The 23,805-nt window shown below is 43.8% G+C and overlaps 2 protein-coding genes across 2 annotated transcripts in view; both read right to left on the minus strand.

Moving 5' to 3' along the window:
* LOC119953293 (dynein heavy chain 9, axonemal-like) overlaps window positions 1-9,291 on the minus strand; it is a 686,444-nt gene extending 677,153 nt beyond the window's left edge. Inside the window, exon 1 of the mRNA XM_038777408.1 lies at window positions 8,944-9,291. Within this exon, the coding sequence (XP_038633336.1) occupies window positions 8,944-9,291 (348 nt within the window). The remainder of the gene's footprint in view (window positions 1-8,943) is intronic.
* Window positions 9,292-20,111: 10,820 nt separating this feature from the next.
* Window positions 20,112-23,805, minus strand: part of elac2 (elaC ribonuclease Z 2) — a 66,939-nt gene continuing 63,245 nt past the window's right edge. Inside the window, exons 23-24 of the mRNA XM_038777039.1 lie at window positions 22,642-22,786; window positions 20,112-21,287 (exon numbers count right to left, since the gene is read on the minus strand). Coding sequence (XP_038632967.1) covers window positions 21,021-21,287; window positions 22,642-22,786 — 412 coding nt within the window. The 3' untranslated portion in view covers window positions 20,112-21,020. The remainder of the gene's footprint in view (window positions 21,288-22,641; window positions 22,787-23,805) is intronic.

Consider the following 23,805-nt stretch of genomic DNA (forward strand, 5'->3'; position numbering starts at 1 on the left):
TATTACGTGGTCTTATGGTCTAAGAGAATACAGAGTACACCAGAAGCAATAAGATTTCCAAATTTCCTCTGCCTGCAGGAGGAGGTCTGATTTCTGGATCATGCCCGAGATTGGGTGTGTAAGAAATCAAGCCACTATATGGCTCCATGGTTAGATACATCATTATACTCATAATAGTTACTCACGAAGGTCCTGTCTTCTCAACCTTCTCAACCTTAGGTGTGGTGATCCTCAGGTTAAATCACCACCAGTCAGCTCTCCCACTCAAAGGGGAAGGCAGCCTAGTGTCATCTGGGACTATGGCGACTTTACCTTTTTTTCATTGTACTTCATTATACCATCATTAACATTCAAACCACTGATGAAGTAACATCTGTTTTGTCACCTTTTCCTGCAGTTACAACATTTCATGTCATTTATGGGAAAATGAACTGACTCCTTGAATTACACCCGAAGAACACCAGATAAAATCCTCAAATCACATGTTATAAAAGTTGAGTTTTGACAACATTTGCTGCCAGAAACTATTGATTCTAAATATGAACAAATGGAAATGTGGAATACAATCCCCCAAATTCAGTTGCACTTCTTCAACTGTGGGTCCATACCGTTGTAATTGTACTTGGTTATTTTGTGTGGGATCTTTGCAATAGGAGCCTACCCTTAAGAGCTCAGTTCAAATCTGCAACATTGTTACACTCAAAAATGTCCTCAATGAAGAACTATAGAATCATTGTAAGACAAGATTCTGTAGAATCATTGCAAGACAAGATTACGGAGCACAACAGCAGTTGTGCTGTTGTGTTCCGTGATCTTGGCTTGCAATGATTCTACAGAGCAGCTGGTGACTTAACTATAATGATGATTTTTTTTTGATGAACACGTGGTAAGGTAACAATCAGAATGCTATACAGACCAAGTTATGACTGAGTTACATTAGACTCTCCTGGAACTACCTTTATGTGCGACTGCCTGGTGTACAGCTTATAACGTTCTGCCTCTAGTCGGATGTCACATGACTGATGTGTGACGTCACCTCTTAGTGGGAGATTGCACTGCTGAGTGCATGTAATATTATTCACAGGCATATCACCACAAGTGCATTATGGGCATTAAAAAAAATTGAGTGTTGATTTTATTTAAAACTTTTAAATTAGATTTCAAGAGTAGCAACAGATGATGGTGCTGATGGCAGGACATTACTGCAACTTTGCACAAGATTGAGAATGATAAAATTGACCTTCCAGAGCCACATTTACCATGCAACAAAATCAAGCTGCCCTATTTTTTTTTTGCCCTCCTCTGAAGGTTGTCCCTAGATGTCACTTTTGTTTTCAGTCATGGGATGTGGACGTCACTGGCTGGACCAGCATTTATTGTCCATCCCTGAGAGCACTTATTGATGTTGGTCAGGAGTCACATGTAGGCCAGACCAGGCAAGGATGACAGATTTCCTTCCCCAAAGGACATCAGTGAACCAGATGGGTTTTTACAACAATTACAATGGTTTCATGGTCGTCATTAGACTTTTAATTCCAGATTTTAATTGAATTCAAAATCCAATATTTGCCCTGGTCGGATTCAAATCCATGTCCCCAGAGCATTACCCTGGGCCTCTGGATTACTAGTCCAGACACAATACCACTGTGTTACTGCCTCCACTTGGTATCTTGGTGATCAAAACATTACTGGCGTTGGGCTAAAATGTGAGTGCCAGCAGCTAACCAAATGGTAGATTTTCAGCTGAAGACATTTTGCAGCAATCAAAGGAAAGAAGCCGAGTGAATGTCCCTCTCTGCATTTCAGTAGCTAACGTTTAGCACCCTACTTCTCTCAAAATCAGCTAAGTGAAGACGACGAGGAAGATGAATTGAACTTGGGATTTGACTGATATAAACTAGTGGGGGATTATTGTAAAATACCTTTCCTCCTGAACTCTCTTTCTCCTGAAAATGTTTTCTGGTGTGGGTTCCTAACCACAGGCAATCCTCCGATGCCTTAACCAAGTAACTCGTCTGCATGTTTGAGCCTGGACAGCAATATTCAACTGTAAAGGGTATCTGAGCCAAACTTGCAAAATGTTTTCCTCATCTTTCAATATTTTTTCTTTACAAGAGGGATCACGAGACAGTATTCAAGAGTGGAAGATCTTGTTAATTATTCATTGCTCTCACCCCAGGAGAGAGTTAGAAAGTCACAGAAAATCATTGATTCCATCAATGGAATGTACTTTTATTTTCTGTCATGTAGCCAAAGAGCTACAAGAACTGATCACACCTAGTTGTTGTAACAGGTGTAAATTTTAGTTGACACTTTTTTCTTTAGCTGTGATGCAGTTGAAAATTCATCAAAAATAATACAGAATTAGACTGAACTCTAATCCATAGCAACAACAGCTCAATACTCAACAACATGGTGTCGAGTGCCATGTGTTTACAAGAAACAAACAGATTTTTGAATGACACCCTCGAATTGCTGGTTAAAATCACCAAATCATTTGTAAAGTAAAATTTGGTGGAATTATCAAAACCTCCACTAGTTCTAATTACGAGGGAATCGAAACGTGAAACTAAAATCCAAGCTCACCCTTCAATCCTACCTAGAAAAATAAAATCTAAACTACTTGGTCACCATCAATCAATAGAGAGTCCATGAGGACATTGAGTCTCCCATACTCGACGATTGATGTGGGAGAAATGGGTTCAAATTCATGGGACAATGGCACCAGTACTGGAGAAAGGGGGAGCTCTACTTGCACCATGCTGGGGCAGTGTCCTGGCAAATCAAACAACTAGGGCTGTAGATAGGGCTTTTAACTAAATAGTGTGGGAAAGTTCAGTTGCGTAGAAATTTAAAAAATCAAAGTGTAAGGAGAAGGTAGAAGTACAGGTTAATGATGAGGCTAATTGTTACCTGATAATGAAAGGAAGTAGCAGAGTATGTAAACGTCATATAACACCAGGGAATCACACAAGAGTAAGGAAAATTAATAATAAGACAAACTTTAAGGCTTTGTATCTGAATGTGCACAATCTCACTTGCTTTGTCATTCAATGTTCTAAGGACTTCAGCTGGCGATTTAAGTTCTCGCTACATCCTTTGAAAACGTTCAAGAGGTTGGTTCTCGAACTCGCCATGCTTAGTCTTTAAATGCCTTTTAAGTTTTGAGTGTTTTAAACTATCATTTGCCAGTACTTCCCACCAGATAACACACATGGGCTTGCATCCTGATTTACATTGGCACAATTAATAAAGCTCATGGGCTTTGTTCCTTATTTCGGCTAATTAATGGGTAGTTCACCAGAAGACCTGGAGCTCACACCAGCAGTGCTTTGTCCTGCCATGGACTCTCATGGGTTGCTCTCTCCAGCAGATTTAGTTGGGAGATCCCGGCCAGTTTGTGTCTCTGGTCCTCTCTGCCTTATTACGAAATAACCCATCCTCAGCTCTTCACCGTACTGTTGCCTTGTTGTAGGCAGCTACAAAATGTAGGAATTTCTCCTCTGTGAATTCGTGCCGAAAGCATGGGCGTGACATCAGTGTATATGTTGGATGCATGACCTGCTCTCTGCTGCCGCTTCTGGCAGAAAGACTCCATTTTTTTTTTCTAAATTTGGTCCTGGGGCAGTGCGCTGACATCAGAAGGCGGTGGTCTGCCTCGTTGAGCTCTGGGATTGTGCACTGGTGGATTCGCCTGAGGGGGCACACAAGCACGGGACGGCTGGCATTCTTGAAAGCCAATCGCAGCCAGCATTCTTAAAAGCCAGTTGCAGCAGTTAGGCGCTTTTCCTGCGATCAGGAACGCCGTAACCATTTGCTTCACAACCCTCCCGACACCCATGTATGACCCGCCCACAGGTCGCGACCCTGAGTTTGAAAAATCCTGCCTTAGAGGACGATACTGGGGAGTTCATCATGTGGAACACAGAAATGGTAGAGACACTAAATCAATACTTTACCTCAGTTTTCATGGTGGAGGACACGAGAACCATTCCAATAGTGACAGGTGATGTGGAGGTTGTTGGAAAGGAGGAACTTGAAAATCACTATCAAGAGGGAAAAAGTACTGAGCAAACTACTGTGGTGAAAGGCAGACAAGTTCACCTGATAGCATACATCCTAGGGTCTCAAGGGAAGTGGCACCAAAGATAGTGGAGACATTGGTTACAATATTCCAAAATTCCCTGGATGCGGGAAAGGTTCCAGTGGATTGGAAAAAGATTAATGTAACACTCCTGTTCAAAAAGGGAGAAAACAGAAAGTAGGAAACTATAAACCAGCTAGTTTAATGTCTGTTGTTGGGAAACTGTTGGAATCCATTATTAAGGAAGTAGTAGTAGGACATTTGGAAAGTCAAAACACAATTCATCAGGTTCAGCAAGATTTTCTGAAGAGTAAATCATGTTTAACTAATTTGCTGGAGTTCTCCGATGATATGACAAGCAAAGTGGATAATGGGGGTCCTGTAGACCTCCAGAAGGTAAGATCACACGGGGTATGGGGTAATATATTAGCTATGATAGAGGATTGGCTAACCAACAGAAAGCAGAGAGTGCGGATAAATGGGTCATTTTCTGTTTTGCAAGCTGTAACTAGTGGTATGCTACAGGGTTCGGTCCTCGGACTCCATCAATTTACAATCTATATTAAGAAATCATAGAATAGAATCCCTACAGTGCAGGAGGAGGCCATTCAGCCCATCGAGTCTGCACCCACCCTCTGAAAGAGTACTCCATCCAAGCCCACTTTCCCAACCTATTCCTGTATCCCTTTATGAAATGAAATGAAAATTGCTTATTGTCACGAGTAGGCTTCAATGAAGTTACTGTGAAAAGCCCCTAATCGCCACATTCCGGCGCCTATTCGGGGAGGATGGTACGGGATTAACCGAACCTACACATCCCTGGATATTAAGGGACAATTTAGCATGGCCAATCCACCTAACCTGCACATTTTTGAAATGTGGGAGGAAACCGGAGCACCCGAAGGAAACACACGCAGACATGGGGAGAAAGTGCAAACTCCACGCAGCCACTCAAGGCCGCAATTGAACCCGGGTCCGTGGCGCTGTCCGACAGCAATGCTAACCACTGTGCCACCGTGTCGCCCTTTTTCTTCTTTTTTTTGCAAAAGGAAGCCATTGAGCCCATTGAGTCTGACGCGACCCTTTGAAAGAGCACCCAACCTAGGTCCACTACCGTGCCCTATCCCTGTAACCCCACCTAACCTGCACATCTTTGGATATTAAGGGGCAATTTATCATGGCCAATCTACTTAATCTGCAGATCTTTAGACTATGGGAGGAAACTGGAGTACCCGCAGGAAACCCACGCAGACACGGGAAGAAAGTGCAAACTCCACACAGACAGTCACCCAGGGCACTGTGAAGCAGCAGTTCTAACCACTGTCCTACTGTACTGCCCCCAAAGCCACTTCATTCCTGGGTGGGATCGAACCACCAACCTCGCGCTTAACAGCCGAACGTGCTAACCAATTGCACCAGAGATGACTGCTGCTCCACAGAGATGACTTAGATGCGGGGATAGGATGTACTACAGTCAAATTGTTGATGACACTAAAATAGGTAGGAAAGCAAGTTGCAATGAGGAAATAAGAAATGTACAAACAGATATGGATTAGATAGGTAAGTGGGCCAAAATGTGGCAGATGGAATTTAATGTGGATAAATGTGAAGTTATCCATTTTCATCGGAGGAATAAAAAGGCAACTTATCTAAATGGAGAGCAACTTCAAAATGCTTTGGGGTAGCAGGTAATAAAATGAAATCAAATGAATATCGCTTGTTGTCACAAGTAGGCTTCAAATTAAATTACTGTGAAAAGCCCCTAGTCACATTCCAGCGCCTGTTCGGGGAGGCTGGTACGGGAATTGAACCATGCTGCTGGCCTGCCTTGGTCTGCTTTCAAAGCCAATAAGGAAGTGTTCTTGAAAATACAGAAAAATGTGTCATTTGAAACATGGAAGTCTGGTAATATCTGGTCTGAGAGAAACATGAGAGAACACAGGGAAAGATCCCACAAAAGGTTAATAGCAGCTGCAAAGAGCAGGATTATAAAATGCAGATTATATCTCACAAGCCGGTTTAGCAAACACATAGGATTCTTGTATTAAGCTAAACACAATGGCTCACACCTTCATTGAATGTAACTATTTTAGGAAGTATCTGGAAAAGCATGGATGAGAGTTTCAATTGAATTAAGTGACGAATGTTTAAAACAGGCAGGTCTTTCAAGTCATAACCAAGTGAAATTTTAGCATACAGCTAAAAGCAAAGGTTCCACACCTTCATTGAAATTAACTCTCTTAGTAAACAGCTGGAAAGGATGGATATGTTCAGTCGAATTTGGTGTCAATTCTAAGTCTGAAATTCTACTAACATCAAGTCAATTAAAAGAAAATTGGAGACGACCTGTCTACAAGAAACATAATTTAAAGTCAAAATCAAAGGCAAAGTTATGAGCTGGGGACAATTGGAAAATTAAACAATTCGAAATCACAGAATTAAAAGTAACACCTCTATTGAAAACAAAGGAACTTTGAACCACAAAGGACAATGTAATCAGATCTGAGAGGTGAGGCCATGCCCAAAATGAATACTTAGTTGTATTAGAATGTTTACATCAAAGATACTTTTTAACAATCAAAGTGAAATAAGTTAATTTACAATAAGGCTCAAAAAACGTAATAATTGGTAAAAAGAGAATATAAACCCAGGGAGCAGAAGCAGACCAGCAACAGGAGGGGAGGAGAACTCAGAGAGAGAAGAGAAGCATATACAGCTCGGTCATGGGAAAGACAAGACGAGCAGCCGAGCTTAAACAGCGATACATCTAAGGAAGACTAGAATTTAAACAGGAGTCAGAGTCAGCTTAGAGATAGCCAGCAGAGCCAGCTCTTATAGCTCAGTACATGGATCGACAAGACGCAGCAACAGAGCTAACCAGCGAATACATCCCAAGAAGACCAGAATTTAAAGAAGATTGATTGTCAAGTTGGGCCTGAAGGTCCCTTCAACCAACCAGCAGGATCCAGAAGCAAGATCTTTTTGCCTTTCTGCAAAGAAAGTGTTTGCAGCTTTTAAAAGAAAAAATATAGTAATACAATAACTTAAGTTAACCTGAAAAAGTGTTTTTTTTTCCTAAAGTCTACTTTGCTTACTTAGCAATGCAGGACCCAGGACATCGATGCTACTAAGTGGTAAGTAGATAAAATCTTCGGTGAAGGTATGGGTTATACCGGGGGATAACCTGAAAATATAGTTTGACCTGAATAGCACCCACTGAAGCCTGCATCGGAGTCAGGGAGTGAGATTCCCTGTTCACCATTTAGAATGTCGGCCCTTTTTGGTATAGGGGGAATTCTAAGAATAATGGTGAGTTTTCAAAAGCAGAAGGCAAATGAGATTTTGGCATTCATTGTAAATGAAATTGTGTGTAAAAATAGGGAAGTGCTGTTGCAACTGTATAGGGCATTGGTGAGACTGAATCTGGAGGACTGCGCACAGTTTGGTCCCTTACTTGAGGAAGGATGTAAATACATTAGAGGCGGTTCAAAGAAGGTTCACCAGATTGATCCCAGGGTTGGAGGACTTGTATTGCGAAGAGAGATTGAGAAATTTAGGCCTATAGTCACTGGGGTTTAGAAGCATGTTTTCTCCCACTAAATGCTAATTGTTTAAATTCTTGTTTGTGTCTTTAAATTACTAGTATAATGGCCAAATTGAAATCTATGTCCTTTTGAAACTTCTTCTGTTTGGGTGTATTTACTTCCTCATAATTGCTGAGTTGCACTGACACTTACTGAGACCCATGAGTTCTTCAAATTCCTGTACCTAGGTGTGAACCTAAGATCCCTGTCTGGGGTACTTGCATCTTTACACATTGCTGGGCCAGTTGAGAAATAAATCACTATCCCTGTTCGCAAATAAAAAATAAATATGGCAAATTGTTCATTTGAGACAATAACAGAGGATTGCGAAAATAGAGAGCTGGACTGTATTCTGCTTAGAGAACGTTCCCGATGTTGGGGACGTCCAGACCTGTCAGCCTAAGAATATGGAGTAAGCCATTCAGGACTGAGATGAGGAAGAACTTTTTAAAAATAATCTTTTTGACACAAGTAGGCTTACATTAGCACTGCAATGAAGTTACTGTGAAAAGCCCCGAGTCGCCACATTCCGGCGCCGGTTCGGGTACACAGAGGGAGAATTCAGCATATCCAAATTACTTAACAAGAACGTCTTTCAGAACTTGTGGGAGGGAACCGGAGCTCCCGGAGGAAACCCACGCAGAGACAGTGAGAATGTGCAAACTCCACACAGACAGTGACCGGGAATCGAACCTGGGACCCTGGAGCTGTGAAGCAACAGTGCTAACCATTGTACGACCATGCTTCCCTTCTTCTCTCAGAGAGTTGTGAACTTGTGGAATTCTCTACCACAAAAAGCCGTTGTGGCCAGTTTGTTGGATACATTCAAGAGGGAGCTGGACCTGGTCTTTGCGGCTAAAGGAATCAAGCAGTACGGAGAGAAGACGGGAGTGGTTTATTGAATTTGCTTGATTAGCCATGATCATATTAAATGGTGCAGGCTCGAAGGGGCGAATGGCCTACTCCTGTACTTATTTTTTATGTTTCTAATCCTACCCAAGAACTTATCCAATCCTGTATCAAAACCTACTCAACGGCTCATTCAAACCTGCATTAAAACCTACCCAAACGCGTATCCAAACCTACCCAAGAACTCATCCAAACCTGTATCAAAATGCTTCGTTTTATCCCTACCCCACCACCTGCTGTTCTGACCTGAGGATTTTGCACCTGAATTTTTATTCCAGCGACCCTCCCGGTCTTGCCTTTGTCTGCCTTGACCTTGCTACAAAATGTCTTTAGTCAATCTTCTGGGGAGCTTTGAATTGGAATTACCTCGTCCACCAGGGCGGCAAACTGGTCTAGAGGGCAGTAAGCCAGGTCACCGAACACCAGGTTGCTCTTCATGGAGTCTGCGGCCAGTCTGCCTTTGTGCCTCTTGACGAAGAAGACGGCTTTGTTTTTGCTGAGGTTGGGGAACTCCAGGCTGGCCACCAGGTGTCCGGCCGGGCTCAGGGAGATCACCAGCACCGTCTGCTCGCTCTTCTCCAGAAAGTCCTGAATGGCAAGCCGGTTCTCCTCAGTGCCCACGCACTTCTGCCAGCGGTCAGCCTTCAGCTTCAGCGCCTTCAGGACATAGTCCTGGAGAAAGTCCCACCTCTGCTCGGAGCTGCTGTCCGCCATGGCTTTGTTTTAAAATTCCCTGGCTGCTCTCTGAGAGCCCAGCGAGAGGAAATAAGCTGGTCGAGTCGTGCACATAGCAACCGGCTTGTTTGCAAGTTGTCTATGTATCTGTGTGTTGGAGGGGGGAGTGGGGCGGGGAGGTGCTAAGTGTTTGGAAGGAGAGAAGTCTCGGCTGGCAGTCAACGAACTTTCAGCTCCTCCCCACACCAGGCTGGTACCTAGAGCGAGAGTGGCAGTGAGAACTGGTACGGGAAGAAAGGGGAAATATAGCAAAGAACAAGGAAATGTAGGTGGAGGGAGAAGTCATTAACCATGATAATAATAAGAATCTTTATTATCACAAGTTGGCTTAAATTGACACTACAATGAAGTTACTGTGAAAATCCCCTAGTCGCCTCATTCTAGCGCCTGTTCAAGTACACAGAGGGAGAATTCAGAATGTCCAAATTACCTAACAGCACGTCTTTCGGGTCTTGTGGGAGGAAACCGGAGCACCCGGAGGAAACCCATGCAGACATAGGGAGAACATGCAGACTCCGCACAGGCAGTGACCCAAGCCGGGAATTGAACCTGGGACCCTGGCGCTGCGAAGCAACAGTGCTAACCACTGTGCTACCATGCCGCCCCAAGTTATTGGGGGGTGAGGGAGGGGGCTATGAGCTGGAAAGGGGTAGGGGTTAAATACACCTTGGGAACACTATCCTGTCAAGCAGGCTGTTTCAACCTTCTGTCTTCTGCTTAAAGGCACATCCGATTATGGGTAGGGCGGGGGGGGAGGGGGGGGGAGTAATAAGATAAAAGAACAAAGAAATAACAGGAAAGACGCTTACACCATGTTACCTAGATCACACTCGCATTGATTTAATTGTGGAACTATGATAATTAGCTGCTCAGTTTTTGGCAATGGTAGCGACAGCGTGGCCCAAAAATCCCAGGAAATTATGGCGTGGCTGGAAATGCAAACTGATGTCACGCGGGACTGGTGCCAAGCTACATGGACCTTGATGAGTGTGGGACCAACAGTGAATCTCCTTAACCAGTGGGATTTAGGGATTGAGAAAGGAAAGAGAACTGTGAAGATATGAGGTGAATTAGAGCAGATGAATTATGAGTCAAATTAGGTGCAGAGAGAGAGGAAAATGTTTGCATCCTACTCTTTTTTTAGCCCTGAGGACAAGTATTGATGGTCTTGCCCCATCCTACTTCTTTATTCATAGTCCCCGCATATGTCATAATTCTTTCATCCTTACCTTTGATGCATTTCAGATCAGGTAGCAGAGCTTTCAATCCTTCAAAAGGTAGCTTGTTATCCGCGCAATGTCAGTTTGCTTTTCCAGCCACACCATAATTTCCTAGATTTTTAGGCTACTCTGCCACTACCTCTGACAAAACTAAGCAGTTAATTATCATAGTTCCAAGGAAAGCACGGCGGTGCAGTGGTTAGCACTGCTGTCTCACAGCGCCGATGTCCCAGGTTCGATCCCAGCTCTGGGTCACTGTCCGTGTGGAGTTTGCATATTCTCCCCACGTTTGCGTGGGTTTCGCCCCCACAATCCAAAGATGTGCAGATAGGTGGATTGGCCACACTAAATTGCACCTTAATCGTCCCTGTAATAACACTAATCATGGTGTCCTATGTTTCTCTTGCTCATGTATTTGCTTTGTTTGGCCCCTTGCTCCGCTCTTTAACCAATCACTGTTTGTCGATGTACCATTTGTCAATGTTCTCTGTTGGTTATTCTTTTTGTCTACTATGTACATACTGTGTCCATTCCCTCGGCCGTAGAAAAATACTTTTCACTGTACTTCGGCACGTGACAATAAATCAAATCAAATCAAATGCAAAAAAAAATCGGGTATTCCTATTATTTCCACATCTTTAATTTGATCATTTTTGGTTTATGGATCCAAAATCATGATGCGCCTTTCAGCAGAACACTAAAACAATTTGCTTGCCAGGACACTGTGTTCCAAGGTTTTGTATTTGGGAGAGGTGAAACCAGACTCCTTGGTACCTAATGTATCTTTGGAAGAACCCGGTTCAACTGGTTAACGGGCAGCCGTAGGATGGCCAGGGCAGTGTTCTGCCATCCTGTGTGATGCTTTCTGAGAGAACTTGGTGTCACAATAGGGAGATATTAGGAATTTAGGTCCAGAAATCGGTTCCAAGCTGTGGCAGGCAATGTAAGGGTTAGACAGACTGAAGGAAAAGATTGCTAGCAGCAGAGTCAGAGGGATACAGCCACAACCTGAGTAATCGTGTCCCATTCAGACTTAACCTCGTTAGTGGGAATACACAGGATGCCCTGGTTTAGCCAGAAAGATCTATTGTCATTCATGACAACCTTGCCATTATCCCATCACAGAATCTGATGACTTATTTGGTCATCAATAGGTTAGTTGCATATGAATGGCATGATCTCTGTTCTTTTGTAGAAACAGGAGTGGGAAATCAGTCAGCCAAGATAACAATAATGGATTCAAGTCTGGCCACCTCAAGGGAGAACCTTTGTTTGAGGGGATGAACGGAGCTTAGAGACACAGAGAGAAAGAATGCTGTTCTGAACAATTACACGCAGAAGGCTGTGAAAATCGTCCAGAGGTCATGAAGACGCAGACTTTGGAAATCAGTTCTGAACAAACAGCTGTAACATAAGAAAAGTGCTTCGTTAATGCATTTTCACCTTTGTCTAGTTCATAAGTGGAACGAGAGCTGCATATTCTTGTGCAGTGTTGTGTAATGGGAACTTGTGTGTTAAGGTTAAGAAACTGCAAGTAGTTAGTGTTAGAGCTGAAGTAAAAAAGTTTAATTATTGTTTTATTTTAATAAGTTTGTTTATAAAATAACCAATCCTATTTCTTATATCATCACTCCTAGACGAATTGATCTTTCCACACTGTCTTAAAACTTCAAAAATTATTGCATCTGGTTCAGTCTCTTAGCCAGTATTGTGAGTTGGCCAGGTGTCCGTAACATTGGCAGAAGTGTTTAGACCGTGGAAATGAAAGGAATGCTCTCTCTCTCTCTCTCTCCTGCTTACTGAAGTGAAAGAATTGTTCTACTGTTCTGAAAGCAGTGAGTGCTTGGCAGATCCTTTGCTGTGAATCTAAAATGATGCAGATTCTGCAGAGAAGGTATACAACCTTGCCAGAAAAACAAAAGTCTGAATTTTAGAAAGACGTTGACTAGAAATCATCCCAGTGCATCAAAGATCCTTATCCTTTTATTTATTTTACCCTGTCCACCACCCTTTCCCCTCTGTTTTGTTGTCTGTAAGGTATATATACCTTAACTGAAACTTCAAGAAACATTATTATGTTCAATAGCTTCTGTCCAAACTATATAACCATCAAACACTTTCATTTTTGGACTGATTCCCAGTTCCAAAATTCAATTTTAACAGACTCCCCACAAAGGAGTGCTCAGAATATATATTTTTTCTTTTCATAACATACCTTAGATTTTCACCTTCAGCTGTCCAAAAATAAATCCGTTAAATCTAAAATATATTTTAGGATAGCAAATTATTTTACTTGTTCACATTCCAGTAACCATTTCTAAAACATGGCACGGTGACACAGTGGTTAGCACTGATGCCTCACATCTCCAGGGTCCCGGCTTCAATTCGGGTCTCGGGTGACTGTGTGGATTTGCATGTTCTCCCAGTGTCAGCGTGGGTTTCCTCCAGGTGCTCCGGTTTTGTCCCACAGTCCAAAGATGTCCTGGTTAGGTGGATTGGCCACGCTAAATTGCCCTTTCGTGTCAAAAAAGTTAGGTGCGATTATTAGGATAGGGTGGAGGTGTGGGATTAAGGAGGGTGCTCTTTCCAAGGGCCAGTATAGACTCGGAGGGCTGAATGGCCTCCTTCTGCACTGTAAATTCAAAGATTTAGATCTTTGAGTATTTGAACTGAAAAAATGACATTCTGTTGAAGCCTTTTGCTTTGCACTCAATGCAAAAATACCAAATTTCAAAGCAATCAGCAATTTATACTGCATGAAGAGAGAGTGCTCTTGGTTGGCAAATGGACACTTGATTGGTCGAGGCAGTGCTGTGGGGAATGCACCTGGGAACATTTTCTTCCCCCCACCCCCAAGCTTATGTTTAATTAAAAGTCACAATGCCTGGACATATTCTATTTGCAGAGAACAGGGGACAGCATTTGAATAGATGCAGCTTCTACCAAATGTAAATGAATCACTGTGAGAGCTTGACTAATAATACATTTTTTTAAAGAGTAATTCTTAATATACTTAGGAATGTTCACTAAATGTGGCCAATCGTGAAATCCCATGCGGGGTGCAATTCAGCGTATGTGAAACGGGCTGCTTTTAGGCGCGTTTCTCAGCGGCTGTAGTACCAGCTATTCACCCTGCTATTCGCAAACAATTTGCTGGTTTTGGGGGCCTCAGGGAGTTCCTCCCCACCGAGGTGACATTATAAAATCAATTTCCTGCTGGTGAGCTTGCTTCCTCCCTGGTCTGGGCACCATTATGAATGGCAGCCCCAATCTCTGCAACGCACCTCACCTCCCCAACCTTGTGGTGGCCCCTGAAACAACCCCCTCTAATGCCCCCCCCCCCCCCCAGTGTCAACTTGGCACTGCCAGGGTGCCACACTACACTGTTCCCAATTACCCAGTATCTCTAATGGCATACTATCCCCCCTCCCCGAGCTGCCATCATGCCTGGTCCATGTTTGTGGAAACCAGTGATAAACGGTGCCAGAGAAGTTCTCGCAGTCGTTGATTTCGGGGCGGCAGGTGAAAGCGACGCCCGGGTATTTAAATGAGCTTAATGGCTCAGGCAGTGCAAGTCGGGTTACTCATGATTGGCCTGGTGAGAAGCCCGATTTGGGCACCCACAGGATTCACCTGTTGCACCTGGAACACGGTGGTTGAATCGCACTCCTAACATTGGATACTATGGGCGGAATTCTCTGACCCCCGCTGGGTCTGAGAATCCCTGGCGGCGGGGGGAGGGGGGCGGAGTGAATCCCGCGCTGGTTCGCGGGCGGTGTTTACGAAGGTCGGGGGCCGTTGGCAGCGGAACCCCCGGCAATTGTCCGAGCCCCGATGGGTCGAGCGGCCATCGTTTCCTGGCCAGTCGCGCTGGCGTGTAATGGACATGGTCCATCACGGCGGGACCTGGCTTGTCGGCCATCCAGCGGGGTCCTCGGGGCCCCACGGTGGCCTGGCCCGCGTTCGGGTCCCACCGATCTGCGGGAAGGCTTGTGCCATGAGGGCACTCTTTCCCTCCGCCATGGCTGATGCGGATAACCCCCCCCCCCCCCCCCCACGCAAGCGCAGGAAACAGGCCGGGGGTTCTGAACATGCGCGGGATCACAATGGTCCTTTGGTGCCAGTTGGCGCGGCGCCAATCCCTCTGGCACCAGCCTAGCACCCGGTAGTGCGGAGGATTCCACAACTTCCGGGTGGCCCGACGCCAGAGTGGTGCGCGCCATTCTTGGCGCCAATGTCGAGCCATCCTACCGATTGCAGGAGAATCCTGCCCTATGTTCTGAACTTTGCAAGAATAGGCTGGTTGAGTACGATCCGTACTGCCGGTTTTGAACAGATGATGGGACATGCCGTCTGATTCGAGTTTCCAGTTGCTGGAGGACAGGATTCTTCTGTCTCTGACGCCAAAATATCGTTCGCCAATCGGCTGGAGAATCCCTGTTGGCGCCGAAATCGTTGGCTCTGCCCCCTCCAAAACTATGTACTTGTGGTGTAGCAGTATGCTCAGGATCGCTTTGATACACCCTATTTCAGTGTAGTGATGCAGTTTCAGACAGGAAATACAAAGTCACCATGATTGAATGGCTTGGATTCCATTTGGAAAGGTAGGTCTGATCCACAACCAGGATGATCTTGTGAAAATCTTCCCCGGCATGGAGAGGGAGGCGAAGGACAATACATATGCTCCTCCTAACCAATACGCAGTACTGCAAAGATACCTTTCTCCCTCAAAACTGTCCTTTAGTGGCTGGTTTAGCACAGTGGGCTAAACAGCTGGCTTGTCATGCAGAACAAGACCAGCAGCGCGGTTTCAATACCGGTTTCCCCGAACAGGCAGCGGAATGTGGCGACTAGGAGTTTTTCCACAGTGACTTCATAGAAGCCAACTTGTGACAATAAATGATGATTATTATTATTGCCTCCCTGTAGCTGCTGGGCTGCCAAAAAAGAAAACCCAGCCTGCCATTGCTAACCCTACAAAGCAGGTTAAATCTGAGGCAGCAACTCTCCTCAAAATATTTAAACTGCCAATCCACCTCCTGGGGCTGGGTTGGCTGACCGCCTCTTGTTCTGTCCCTTTTAAACCTAGACTTGGGTTGCTTGGGGGGGGGGGGGGGAAAGAGATTTTTCAACATTGCTCTGAACCCAATCATTTATGTTTGGCTGTTAAAATTCATCCCACGCAACATCAGTATTGCTCGCAGTTTATAGATCACTTTTAATTACTGGTATTTTAATTTAAATATTGCATGGATAAGTTTCAATCACGCTTTGATGCAGAGAAACTTCAAGCATAAATTCCCCTGACTGGTATGAGGTATGAGTTAGCAATCCACTTAATAGAAACATGATCAGTAACGAGCACCAGACTTTTGCTTGGAGGTAATATACTGTCAGTGCTGAAATTGTCTTACAGCAAACATTTGGATCAACGTATTTTAATTATATTAAGATTATTCTGTTTGAGATGACTTAATTAAGCCAGAATAATTAGGTAAGGTTTATTGATTTTCTTTAGCTGGAGTTCCACTCCATTAAGGTAGCATGTGTGTTATCCATGACAGCTTATAAAGAAACGTTCAATTGAACAACATGACTTTGCGCAAGAGTAGTTCCGTGAAAAAGATGTGGTGCTATTAGATACCCGGGCTAGGGGTTTGACATTTTTTACAGAATCGGGTAAATAATTATTCAGTATGAAAATGATTTAGGGATCATTTCATATGGCGCTGATCATAAAAATGTTCATTCGTTCAGCTCCCTCACATTCTTTGGTTTAATAATGTATCAACTTAAATTGATTTAATTTTCTAAAATTCCCTTGATTCAGGGAAGACTCCATTAAATCATAAAATAACAAATAGAACTTCATTCAAAAAGGGAGAAAGAAAGCAGAAAACTATAGACCAATTAGCCTAAAATCTGTCATAGCAGCAGGGCTTGGAAAATTCATGGTAACTGGGCAGAGTCAACATGGTTTTGTGAAAGGGAAAACATGTTTAACCAATTTATTGAAGGTCTTTGAATTATGGGTGGCACTGTGACATAGTGGTTGACACAGCTCCAATGACCCAGGTTCAATTCCGGCCTCAGGTGACTGTCTGTGTGGGGTTTGCACTTTCTCCCCGTGTCTGCGTGGGTTTCTTTTGGGTGCTCCGGTTTCTTCCTACAGTCCAAAAATGTGCAATTAGGTGGATTGCCCATGCTAAATTGTTCCATAGTGTCCCAAAGGTTAGGTAGGGTTACTGGGATAGGGTGTGGAGATGTGGGCTTAAGTAGGGTGCTCTTTCCAAAGGCCGGTGCAGCCTCGATGGATCGAATGGCCTCCTTTTGCACTGTAAATTCTTTGATTCTACAACAGGTGCTGTGGATTAAAGGGTGGATATGCTGTACTTAATTTCCAGAAGACATTTGATAAGGTGCCATATCAAAAGTTATTGTGGAAAATAAAAGCTCATGGTGTAGGGATAACATATTGGCAAAGATAGAAGATTGGCTGGCTAACAGGGAACAGAGTAGTCATAAATGGGTCAATTTATAGTTGACAAGGCATACTATGCCACAAGGATCAGTTCTGGAGCTGCAACATATCACTGACTTGGATGAAGCGACCAGAGGAATGGTTACTAAATTTGCTGATAGATACAAATATATTAAGGTAGATAAGTCTCCTGGGATGCGATTTATCTCAGAATACAGTGCGAAACAAGAGAGGAAATTGCTGGGGCCTTGACTGACATCTTCGTATCCTCAATGGCTGCAGGTGAGATCACAGAGGACTGGAGAATGGATGATGAGGTTCTACCGTTTAAGAAAGGTAGCAGGGATAATCCTGGAAACTATAGGCCAGTGAGCCTCCGTCGGTAGTAGGTAAATTATTGGAGAGAATTCTCAGGGACAGGATTTATACCCATTTGGAAACAAATGGACTCATAAATGATAGACAACATGGTTTTGGGAAGGGGAGATCGCGCCTCACTAACTTGATCGAGTTTTTTGAGGAGGTGCCAAAGATGATTGATAAGAGGAGGGCGGTGAATGTTGTTTACATGGACTTCAGTTGATAAGCTGCCTCATGGTACAAAGGGGAAGTCACACGGGATCAGAGGTGAGGTGGTAAGATGGATTCAGAACCGGCTCGGTCACAGAAGGCAAAGGGTAGCAGTACAAGAGTGCTATTCTGAATGGGAGGTTGTGACTAGTGGTATTCCACAGGGATCGGTGCTTGGGTCTCTGTTGTTTGTGGTGTACATAAACGATTTGGAGGAAAATGTAGCTGGTCTGATTAGTAAGTTCGCTGATAGCACCAAGGTTGGTGGAGTGGCAGATAGTGTTGAGGATTGTCAGACGATATAGATAGGTTGGAGACTTGGGCAGTGAAATGGCAAATGGAGTTTAATCTGGACAAATGTGAGGTCATGTATTTTGGTAGGTCTAACATAGAGGGGAAATATACCGTAAATGGTAAAGCTCTTAGGAATATAGAAAGTCAGAAACATCTGGGCGTGCAGGTCCACAGATCTTTGGAGGTGGCAACACAAGTGGACAAGGTAGTCAAGAAAGCATACGGAATGCTTGCCTTTATTGGATGGGGCATAGGGTATAGGGTATAAAAATTGGCAAGTCAAGCTACAATTATACAGAACCTTGGTATGGCCGCACTTGGAATATTGTGTACAATTCTGGTCGCCACACTACCAGAAGGATTTGGAAACTTTGGAGAGGATGCAGAGGAGGTTTACCAGGATGTTGCCTGGTCTGGAGGATCTTAACTATGTGGAGAGGATGAATAGACTCAGACTGTTTTCATTTAAAAAACAGAGGTTGAGGGGTAACCTGATAGAGGTCTACAAGATTACGAGGGGCATGGATAGAGTGGATAAGCAGACACTATTTCCCAGGGTGGAGGGGTCAGACACCAGGAGGCATAGGTTTAAGGTCCGTGAGATGTGCGAGGCAGGTTTTTTTACACAGAGGGTAATGAGTGCCTGGACGCAATGCCAGGGGAGGTTGTGGAAGCAGATATATTAATGACATGAAAAGGCAATCTGACAAGCACATGGGATAGGATGGGTATAGAGGGATACACCACAAGGAAGTGCTGAGGGTTTTGACAAAGATTGGTACCATGACTGGTACAGCTTGGAGGGCTGAAGGGCCTTTTCCTGTGCTTTTACAGGTAGGAAAGTAAGTTGTGAAGAGGACGCAAGGAGGTAACAAAAGGATATCATAGAATTGTCATAGAATTTACAGTGCAGAAGGAGGCCATTTGGCCCATCGAGTCTGCACCGGCTCCTGGAAACAGCACCCTACCCAAGGTCAACACCTCCACCGTATCCCCATAACCCAGTAACCCCACCCAATACTAAGGGCAATTTTGGACACTAAGGGCAATTTATCATGGCCAATCCACCTAGCCTGTACATCTTTGGACTGCGGGAGGAAACCAGAGCACCCGGAGGAAACCCAAGCACACACGGGGAGGATGTGCAGACTCCGCACAGGCAGTGACCCAAGCCGGAATCGAACCTGGGACCCTGGAGCTGTGAAGCAATTGTGCTATCCACAATGCTACCGTGCTGCCCACAATATAAATAGGATATAAATAGGTTAAATGAGTGAGAAAGATCTGACAAATGGGAGTATGTGGAAAAAGGTGAAATTGTCCAATTGGCAGGAAGAATAATAAGGTAACATATTGACAAAACATGCCCTAGTGAATGAATCACAAAAGATTAGGGTGCAAGTACAGCAAGTAATTAGGAAAACTAATAGAATGTTATCGTTTATCATTGGATGCAAATAGGATACAAAAGTATGGAGGTTACTCTTCAGTTATACAGGACATTGGTGAAACCACATTTGGAGCACTGTGTACAATATTGGTGCCATTTAAAGGAAGGACATAAATGCATTGGATTAGTTCTGAGGAATTTACATGACTAATACCTGGAATGAGCGGGTTGTGTTACGAGGAAAGACAAGACAGACTAGGCTTGCATCTACTCACATTTAGAAGAGTAAGAGGCAACTTGAAACATAGAAGATACTGAGGAGTCTTGACAGGGTGAATGTGGACAGGGTAAATACTCTTGTGGCAGAATCTAGAACAAGGGGGTCCCTGTTTAAAAACAAGAGGTCACCCATTCAAAACAGAGATGAGAATTTTTGTCTCTAAAAGTCACAATTCTTTGGAATGCTCCAGCTCAAAATAGATTGGAAGCAGAGCCTTTGAATATTTTTATGAAGAGGTAAATAGATTCTCAATAAGCAAGTGGTGCAGGCCAGACGGGCTTAGTGGTCACCTATGATCCTAATTCATATTCGTAATGAATCCTCAAAGAAAAATTATTTTTCACAAAAGAAATCCCCAAAACATCACCACAATTTTGAAATAGCAACACTTCAGCTAAAAAAAATTAGACAAAGATGAAATCGGAATCAAAATAAATTTAAGCATGATAATGGGTTTGGCAAGAATCCCAAGCTACTTACTGTCCACATTTCTTTCACCATTGTTACTGCAGCAATGGTGACCTGAACATTGATTTTTTTTAAAATAACTGATAAACCAAAGTATAATATTGTCATACAGCATCATAAATTGGCAAGAAGTTGGTTTATTATTCTAAAGATTCAACTCTTGGTTTTAAAATAAATTATACATCTGGTACAAGCACTAATGACAAAGTGAAAGTTTATGATCATCTTCATGAAGACGGCTTGTGGTCCATTCTGCAGATGTCAAAAAAATAATTTTTACTCATCCTTGCAATAAATACCATAATTGGAGATTGATGATTGATGCACACCATCCCAGTTATGGAATAAGGCATGGGAATTTCCCGATCCACACCACTCAAAACACGGAAGTTCCTCATCGCAACTGGAATTATTTCTGACGGTGCATTCACAAGGGAGGGAGGAGTCAGGTGCCAAATGAATTTGGCCATGTGCGTTGCCCCATGTAGATAGCACTTCAGAGCAACAGTGGTAGATTGGAAGCAGACGTGGAAGGAGCCCTTATGGGTAACCCACTTCCCATAAGGCAAATCAAAAATAAAAAGGTACCTTTTAAAAAAACACTTCAGGCATATGATTCCCAACCCCAAATTCAACGTAAGACTTCAGATTATTTATTCTCCACATTTGGAGTGGGATAAATATAGGCCGTTTGTCCCATTTCTTTATTTGAGATGTCTGGAAGACATACAGGCGTTGGTGGGGGTGGGGCTGGTTTAAGGTGTACAGCTATCTGGGCCCCCAACTCATAAATAAATTACTATGACAAATAAAAAACAAAATATAGCTTGAATTATTTCACGCCACAGTCATTATTACCCTGTTGGCAAAACTATGCACAATATTTCATTTACGTGCCACATTCAAATCAATCTCTTGTCACGCACGATGTGAATGCTTTCCTATGCATTATCCATCGCGGGTAATGAGCCAGATCTTTCAAATTAATTATTTTCCAGAGGTATCTCAGGTTAGTTTAATTTTTTTGCGGTCCAGGTCTTGATCAGTGTCATCAACTTCGCGTTTCTTTTTGGTGACTGCCTCAGCAGTGCTCACAGTGCACTTTGGCCCCTGGGCTACAGGCCCATTTGTACTCAAAGAGCTCTGGGCTTCCTTCAGTTGGCGAAGCTCTCGCTTCTCGCGGCGTTCCTCCATCTCTTCAATCTCATCCGCAAAAAGGGCTTTGAGGGGAGGGATGAGTTTAGGCACCACCGCAAAATCGTCAAACCGAACCTGTGCGGAAATGATTTTTGGATTAGAATCTAATGAATACGGCGCGCAAGTTGCATTATTAAAAAAGGGGGAGGACGGTGTCACCATATTGAAGAGTCTAAAATCTTGGCCCATCAACAATGGGGACTCTATGCAAAGCTGTCAGGAGGTTTCCATTGCGATGGAGATCAAATTGCAGAATGGATCTCAATGGAATCATTGAAATTAACCATTAAACAAGAAATTTGCGGTGCCATCTAACATTATACAATGATCACTCTTGGATTGTCATTTCTTGGATTGGTTAGGAATGATTCCAGGGGTATAACAGCACAGATCTGACATCAGTCAGTCCAGCAGGTCCATGCTGGCTCTCTGTCGAGCTCTCCAGTCAGTGACAGAGTCAGAAAGGAATTATCCAGATTTTCCCCATTCTTTACTTTTCTCATGGGAGGTGGGTGTCGCTGCTGAGCCAGCATTTATTGCCCATCCCTAATTGTCCTTGATAAATTGGGCAAATCCGTCAGAACCTGTTGTGATGTTTGGTTTCAGTTTCCTGGCTGCAAATCTTTCCCTTCTAATACCTTGTAATCCCCACCCACAGGCTGGTTTACTTACAGATTCACAGGCTGATGATATCCAGGTTCTGATGAATCACACTGTCACCTGGAGACCAGACCAGCTAAGGATGGTAGATCTCCTTCCCAGATATTTTTTTCACGGTCATTAGACTTTTATTAAATTCAAATGTCACCATCTGCCATGATGGGATTCAAACTTAGGTCCCCAGGGCATTTCTAAATTACTAGACCAGTGAAAATATCACTATGCCAGCAACATATGGGTCATGGAAGTTTTTCCTGGTCCCAGTGGATTACTTGGCTGCAGGTGTCTGTGACTTGTCCAATCATTGAGTGGAGCGGAAGGTTTGATGGGCATCTAGGTTTCTCTTTCATAGAATCATAGAATTTACAGTGTAGGAGGCCATTCGGCCCATTGAGTCTGCACCGGCCCTTGGAAAGAGCACCCACACCTCCACCTGTCCCCGTAACCCAGTAACCCTACTTAAACTTTTCTTTTGGACACTATGGACAATTTTAGCATGGCCACTCCACCTAACCTGCACATCTTTGGACTGTGGGAGGAAACTGAAACTGGAGCACCCGGAGGAAATCCACGCTCACGAGGAGAAAGTGCAATCTCCGCACAGTGACCCAAACCAGGAATCGAACCTGGGACCCTGGAGCTACAAAGCAACTGTGCTAACCACTGTGCTACCATGCCCCCTCCCCCATATAGGCATATGCTAGTGCATTGCAGAACACGGAACCATTGTGAATCTACTCCAAATACATTCAAATAAGAAAGTACTTACCCTCATATGATCAAAAGCTATTCCAACTTTCTCATTGAAGTCAGCACTGAAGAGGGGGATCTTGGCATATCTCTGGCTGAAATGATTTAACATTATAAACTTGGCATTCATCTGCATACCAACATCTATGGCTTGTGAGGTGGTGCTGAAGCAAGGAGAGAACAGACAAAGAGTTAAAACAGGAGGCTGGCAGAACAGCAGTGTCAACGAATACTGGGATGAGTGATTTGTAACATGGAGTGAAATGTCCTGGTGAATGTAGTGAAAGGAATTCAAGGTGTTGCTGTCACAAGTGGATCAGCAGGAGAAATCATTTGTCCTCCAAATGATCGCTATTCAGGTGATGGAGAGCGACTGCGGGTTAAAATATCAGAATTGCAGGCTGCAAATTAAATATTCAACATAAAGTTTATAAAGTAAGCCCCAATCACAAAGAATTTATTGAAAAAGTCTGTGCAGGGAAAGTTTAATTACAAGTGAGCTTAATTAAAAGCAGCATGTTCATTAGCTTTGTTCCACTTGGGTAAACACAAGGGAAATTAGAACAAATCAAAGAAGCTGGAAGTTTCAGAGCCATGGATCAAGAGAAGACGATGAAGGATCTATGAGAAAGCTGAAGCCAGTAGACCATGTAGGATGATCTTCCTTCTCATTAAAAACCCAATGTGTTTGTGTCAGCTCCTTGAACAGGATCATTCAACCGTGATGTAGGGAGGAGGGGGGTGGGGAGGGAGAAGCGAAGTAGGCGTGTAGTCAATTGAGTTGTTAAAGACATATTAAAGCCTTTTGTCAGAAAATTCCAGTTGCCACTCAGGCCTCAAGCACTACCCCAGCTGCCTAGGGACAGCCTTCGAGCAGCTGACCAGTGGCTCCAGGCGAGCCTTGAAGCCTTCCCGCCTGCTTAGTTTCAGGCCATCCCAAGGGGTCCGCCTTCCTGACGTTTCGGAAGACATCTTGTAATTGGAAAGCTGAACAATTTGGAGAGAGGCCACCTCTAAAATCCAGACACCCTCTGTCTTACACAAACTGCAGGTTTAATTTCCTTCAAGCTGGAGAGCCTCCCGTTGGCATTAATTGGTCGTCAAGCTCACTCTTTGGGACTAATTAACTAATGCAGGCAAAATAGTTGCCCAGCAGGAGGGAATGTTCTCCACACAGCGCAGG

The sequence above is a fragment of the Scyliorhinus canicula genome, chromosome 18 (assembly GCF_902713615.1).
Source record: "Scyliorhinus canicula chromosome 18, sScyCan1.1, whole genome shotgun sequence".
Taxonomy (NCBI): Eukaryota; Metazoa; Chordata; class Chondrichthyes; order Carcharhiniformes; family Scyliorhinidae; genus Scyliorhinus; species Scyliorhinus canicula.